The 6,769-nt window shown below is 50.3% G+C and overlaps 1 protein-coding gene across 3 annotated transcripts in view; it reads right to left on the minus strand.

Annotated features, from left to right (window-relative positions):
* Slco3a1 (solute carrier organic anion transporter family member 3A1) overlaps positions 1 to 6,769 on the minus strand; it is a 281,111-nt gene that overhangs the window by 64,001 nt on the left and 210,341 nt on the right. For all 3 annotated transcript variants that reach the window (XM_021189846.1, XM_029540392.1, XM_021189837.1), the window contains exon 4: positions 2,206 to 2,469. In XM_021189846.1, coding sequence (XP_021045505.1) covers positions 2,206 to 2,469 — 264 coding nt within the window. The remainder of the gene's footprint in view (positions 1 to 2,205; positions 2,470 to 6,769) is intronic.

The following is a 6,769-nucleotide window of genomic DNA, read 5'->3' on the forward strand; positions in this document are numbered from 1 at the left end:
GAGGGAGAGGGAGAGGGAGAGGGAGAGGGAGAGGGAGAGGGAGAGAACTGGAGTAAGTTAGTGTGGGAACACCAGCAACACTGAAGGGTGCATTTGGTGAATGTGTTCCTGTGGAAGAAACATTCAGCTCATGGGAGAAGATGGAGGATGTCAATACAGTGCATCCTTCTCTGTGGCCAATACCTGGATTCTTCTTTATTAGCAAAATCACTCATGTCACTGGACTTCTGCTCTTGCAGAAATCTTCTAGAGACACAGCTTTTCTGCCCTGCTGGGATACCCTCTAGTCTAGTCCATTAGCGAAGCTAACTAAGTAGGGACTGCTTATTTGAAATGAAAAATCATTACTCGTGGAAGCGCGTTCACACAGACCCCATGCTTGTCCACTTCTGATCTACTGAGTTCTGAACCCATCAGACTAAATGCATACTTCTCAGCTCTGGCCAACTACTCAATGCTCACCCTCACTTTGATTTGACCTCTCTTGCTGCATGCCTCCTCTATGGAAGCACAAGTTCTAGGACACAAGCCCCTGACCCATGGCCATATCTCTAGCCCTCCCTAAATGGAGAAGATGAAGCAAAATGGCTGAACCTTATCTGAAATGCTCTGAAATTGTGACAGTCCCCAGCTTAGGACCCAGCTGAGCTCTACCTTTTATCCTCCCTGGCCTTCCACAGGTCTGCCATTTCCTGAACCACTGGCTATCTTTGCTGGCAAGCTGATGCGTTCATTGATGGCCCAGTTGTTTGTTTGTTTTTTTTAATCTTTGTATACCCAGAGATGAAAGGAAGGGCCTATGAATGCAGTCTGTGGGAGGCAAGACAATTACCTGGACAAGGAAAGATCTGGGAATGGTTGTCACTATTGGGAATGAGGGTCCTCTCGGGCCAGACCAACTCTAATGCCAGTCAGATGGATTATTGTGGGCCTGGGGACTGGGATTACAGTCAGCTGTGCTCTTAAGATAACAGCAGGCATCACCCTTGAGCTGGCCAGGGACTTCTGGAATCTGCCAATTTTAAAGGTAGAGGTAATTTGCACACTTATTCAGGGGGTGGTTCCAGCGAAGGCAACCTCAAGGACACACACTAGCTGGGCTCCTCACCTTTTAGTGTATTCAGAGCTTAAAAAGGGGAGTTCTAAAGCCATCAGTTGGCTCACAGAACTTGTAGATCCTGACAGAGAACACAGGACCAGACATGACATCGGGTTATTAAATTAGTGTCTTTTCAGAAACAGCAAAGGTCTATTGGGCTCCTCATGGACTCAAAGGTTTGATTAAGTGTCTCTGCAGGCAGAGCTCTTGTTCTCAGGATGATGCTGTCAAAGAACTGCGGCATCGTCTTTAATGTGTGGAAATATGGCAAGGAGAATGGAGCCACCTTGCAGCCAGTGTGGCCTGGGGCAAGAAAGAGGGGTGGGGTTAGTCAAAGCCTGGGACCGTCACCAGCCTCAAGTGCACCTCATCCTTTATGTGCTTACCTTGACTTCGATTTGATCCCAGGGACATGCTGATGATGCCTTAGAATGTAGCCTGTGTGGCTGCTAAAGGCATTACAGGAGGTTACTGCTCATCCACCTTCCTTTCATCCCAACTTCTCAAAGAGGAGGTACATCAGCCTGGCTTATGGCCAGGCAGGCACCAACTGTCATGTCTAAACTCCAGCAGGTACTCTGGTGATTCCAAGTAGGTTAGAGAACACCATAGGCTTAAGTAGCCCTCTTGGTGTGTGTGTGTGTGTGTGTGTGTGTGTGTGTGTGTGTGAAAGAGAGAGGGAGAGGATAAATGGGGAGCATGGAGCAGCCTGAGGCTGCTGAGTTATATTCAGTATCACAGTCATTTCCTGAGCCTTTAAGGGACTGTGCTGACAGTAAAACAACCCAGAAGAGATCTTTCTCAATTGACATTATTTGCACCATGCCATTTTCTCAGAGAAGCCGCATTTGTCTGTTTCCCCCTTTTAAATGTATAGAGCTTTGCTGTGCCCCCAAAGCGAGACTCTTGTACAGGATCCACCGGGATTTCATTAATACATGGTGGCTACCTTATTTCTGCATTCATTAAATATGTCTGATCCCAAGTCAAGCACAAACTTTGTGTGGGCCAATCATGTAAAACTCTCAAACCCTCCAGCAGCCACCCCTTCCCCCACCCCATCACAATATCCTCATTGTTCTGACCAGCAAGTTCTGGTCTCTTACCTCTCAGTTGCTGGAAACAGGAGGCACTGCTGTCTGGCTCCAGGGGATGTCTCAGGACCCCATTGCTGGGCTTGGGCCTCTCATATTCTCTTTCTGGGAGCATGGCCTGCTCACTCTCCATGCCGGGGTCTGAGTGTGGGGGCAGGGATTGTGGGAACCCAAACATCAAGAGGGATGAGAAGAAGAGCAAGGCACCGCAGAGCAGAAAGCCGCCCCACCAGGCTCCGATCCAACGCGGGTCATCCGGAGTGATGTCCAGGTTACCTGCCAAAAGAAAGAGCAGAGCTTAGTGGGCATGTGGGCTGTGGGGACTGTGACAAAGAGAGATGCCTAGTGCAGAGTTCTCGGGCTACAGAGCCTGATGGAAGTGGGTGGGGCTCTGGGCTGGGAAACTATCTGCTCCCTGTCAGCGCTCCAGTTTCTGCCATTACTGGGGACCGGGCATGTTTCCCCGACATTTTCTTGTCTGCTTCACGCTTATAATCTGTCTAAATAAAAACAGCGAGGAGCCAGACAGCCAAGGCAGGAACTGACTCATCTTGCTGCACTGCCAAGCTGAGTCTACAAAACATAAGCAAACAGTCACTGTCCAAGGGTAGGCTGTCACTATGTCTACGCTCTCTCACCTGGAAGAGTTTGTCTGAAAACTCATTCCATCCCTCACAGCGTGAGTTGTATCAGGTTCACGACTAAGACAGGCACCTGCAGAACGCAATTCGAGAAAATGGATGTCCGGAATGCATGCATTGGAATGCTACCCCATTTTGAGTCTTTCTGAACTCCATGCCTCAGTTTACTAATCTACACAGATGAGGAGAACCTTGTAGAGTCCTTTGGAAGGGCCAGAAAGCCACACCAGACATGTGTTCCTACACTTGGCTGATGCCAATCTGTCACTTATAATGGGGTTCTTTGTCCCCAAGCTTCTACTGGCTAGCCTGACTCAAGTCTTGAGCATGGCCCCCAGCCCCCTGTTAGAAAGCCCTGGCACAGCTCCAGTGCTCAAAGGCACCACAAATATCTGTGCAGTTTGGCTGCGTGGACCAGGGCTGTTTGGCACCAGCATGCCTTTGATTTGCCAGCGGAAGTTACGGGAACCGAAGATCATTGTAGCTTCCTCCTCGGCTTCGGCGGTCCCTTTTAGAGCTGTCCTGAAAAGTGGCATGTTCAGGTGGGCTACCTAGAAATGTCACTTTGATGATAAACCACGCTCCCAGAGCCCAAAAGGAGGTTCTTGGAGACCTGGGTGATTGTGTGTGAGGCGAGGACAATGGGGCTGTAGCCTGAGGGCAGATGGATGAACGGTTTGGGGAAGAGTGATGACTATAGACACCAGCTGAGCACTGCACCATTTATAAAGTGTCCCCAGTCCCCTCAGACTCCTAAGGACACCACCAGCCATCACTTTTCTAGGGGTTCCTCTGCCCTAGGAGTCACACACAGCACACTCCTGTTATTTCAGTGAATCCTTCCGACAAGCCTACAGAATAGGATCTTTCCTTCTCTCCGTTTTGCATTGACACGGAAACTAAGGCTGAGGGAGCCTAGGTTCTTCACCCAGGATCACATGAGTGCAGCCTAGAACACAGAGATCTTGACACAGAGGCTCCCACACTTGGCACTACTTTCTGGATTTCCTCTGAGCTGTTCTTAATCCCTTTGTGTCCCCCAGAGGACCTGGCTGAATGCTCCATTTTCTGTACTCTATGCAATTGGCCCATGACTACCAAGAGTTCTGGTCATGTGCAAATTGGCTTTGCGATATTGATACCCTCTACCCTGGATCCCATGACTGATGCTCTGTGTCCCTCACAGTGCTAAGACAGACCGGTTGCTTTTGGGAAGCCATGGCGAGGAGACAGCTGCAGAGGGCTGGTGGGAGGTGGGGGCCCAAATCCCAACTCTGCAGCTCACTAGCCTGAGCGCACCCCAAGCCTTTTTTGTCATTTGTGAAATGAGGGTGTCACCCCCAGAATGGTTGTAAAAAATGAAAGCTTCCAAGCAAGAATCCCCTGGCACATGCGGGCGCTTCGGATAGGGCAGCTCTTATTATCCCCCACCCCCCACCCCCTTTCTGCTTCTAAGTGTGTGAATGAGCATTTCCCTGTATGGGGTTTATTTTGAAATAGTTCACCAGGGCCCTGGAAACCCAAGGTGATTCTGGAAACATCTTCATGCAAATGAGGGAAGAGAAAAGGAAGTACAATTGCCTGGGGTGGCTGAATAAGGCTGTTTTCACTAGTCACTTACTGTGTGTCTTCACCTGCTGCCAAGCAAGGGATGAAAACAAAGAAGGGAGCCTCCACTGCCTACAGGCTCCACATGTGAGCAAAGGCAGAGACATCCTAGCAGTCGCTGGAGGGGATCAAAATTGGTGTTGCGTAGATAGTCTCAGGCAATCAGTGATTCTCTTGGATGTGTGGGAAAGCATGGGGGGGGGGATGGGCTGGCACTGGCTACATGAGCTGTCTGTGTCACTGTCTTCCCCTGGGGGGGGGGGCATGCATGCACAAAGCCGACTGTCTGCTCAAGAACCGAAAGACCGCAAGGGACATGTCACCCGGATCAAAACCATGGCACACCCACTATTTGTGTCAGGTCAGAGGAGGCTCGCGAGGAGGCACGGGAGGGTCAGGTTCATAAAGCCATTGGTGGCTCTCCTGGGTGCTCTCCAGGAAGTGGGAGAAAAAGCATGCCTAGGGGACAGTAGTCAGCGCCAGGGTGTGCACGGGAGTGGCTTAGTGAGTGAGTTTCTGTCTGACTTAAGGAAGGCAGCTCAAGCTCAAACCTGTGTGGGAAACTCCACACCAAACACCAGTGCATGCGCACATGTATGCATGTGTGCTTTAGGGTGCTTGTTGTGTGGGTGCATGAAGATGCCTGTGGAGGCCGGAGGCCAGCCTCAGGTATTATTCTCTTGAAGCTAGCTACTCTGTTTTATGAGTCAGAATCTCTCACTGGTGTGCGGCTCATTGATTTGGCCACGCTGGTTGTCCAGCAAGCTCCACCACAGATCTTCTTGTCCACGCCTCTCCACTGCTGGGATCACAAGCATGCACCAGTATACTTATGTCTTCCTGGAGCCAGGGCTTTACCAACTGAGCCATCCCTCAAACTCCTTAAGTAATATTTTTTTAGTGAGGAATTTTGACACTTAACAGAGAAAAAAAAAAAACCCCTCTCTACTTGTGTGGTCATTGTCAATGATAAGAGATATTATTCTAGAATGGCTGACACTGCGACAGATTTTTTTTTTCTTTTTTCTCTTTTTTTTTTTTTTGACACCTTTCTTTTTTTTTTTTAAATTAGGTATTCTCTTCATTTATATTTCAAATGCTATCCCGAGAGTCTCCTATACCCTTCCCTTGCCCTGCTCCTCAACCCACCCACTCCCGCTTCCTGGCCCTGGCATTCCCTTGTACTGGGGCATATAATCTTGCGAAGATTTCTCTGTGTGTTCTGGCAAAGAATCAAATGGCAGGTGACATTCTTGCCTATGTGTAGACCAGGTCTCCTTCTGGATACATAGAGCATATGCCTGCCCCCCGCCCCATCATACTAGAGTTTTACAGAGGAAAGAGAGAACAGGAGAACATACTTCACTTCTGAGTATGATTGTGCATGTGCTGGGCATGAGTGTCCATGTGCTGGGTCTGACTGTGCATGTGCTGGGTGTGACAGTGCATGTGCTGGGCATGAGTGTCCATGTGCTGGGTCTGACTGTGCATGTGCTGGGTATGACTGTGCATGTGCTGGGTCTGAGTGTCCATGTGCTGGGTATGACTGTTCATGTGCTGGGTCTGACTGTCCATGTGCTGGGTCTGACTGTGCATGTGCTGGGTATGAGTGTGCATGCGCTGGGTATGACTGTGCATGCGCTGGGTATGAGTGTCCATGTGCTGGGTCTGACTGTGCATGTGCTGGGTGTGACTGTGCATGTGCTGGGTGTTACTGTGCATGTGCTGGGTGTTACTGTGCATGTGCTGGATGTGACTGTGCATGTGCTGGGTCTGAGTGTCCATGTGCTGGGTGTGACTGTGCATGTGCTGGGTCTGAGTGTCCATGTGCTGGGTGTGACTGTCCATGTGCTGGGTATGACTGTGCATGTGCTGGGTATGAGTGTCCATGTGCTGGGTCTGACTGTGCATGTGTTGGGTCTGACTGTGCATGTGCTGGGTCTGACTGTGCATGCGCTGGGTATGAGTGTCCATGTGCTGGGTATGACTGTGCATGTGCTGGGTCTGAGTGTCCATGTGCTGGGTGTGACTGTGCATGCGCTGGGTGTGACTGTGCATGTGCTGGGTCTGACTGTGCATGTGCTGGGTATGAGTGTCCATGTGCTGGGTGTGACTGTACATGTGCTGGGTCTGACTGTGCATGTACTGGGTATGAGTGTCCATGTGCTGGGTCTGACTGTGCATGTGCTGGGTCTGACTGTGCATGCGCTGGGTTTGACTGTGCAGGCGCTGGGTATGAGTGTCCATGCGCTGGGTCTGACTGTGCATGCGCTGGGTATGACTGTGCATGTGCTGGGTCTGAGTGTCCATGTGCTGGGTATGACTGT

Source organism: Mus pahari, chromosome 1 (genome assembly GCF_900095145.1).
Source record: "Mus pahari chromosome 1, PAHARI_EIJ_v1.1, whole genome shotgun sequence".
In the NCBI taxonomy this organism is placed as follows: Eukaryota; Metazoa; Chordata; class Mammalia; order Rodentia; family Muridae; genus Mus; species Mus pahari.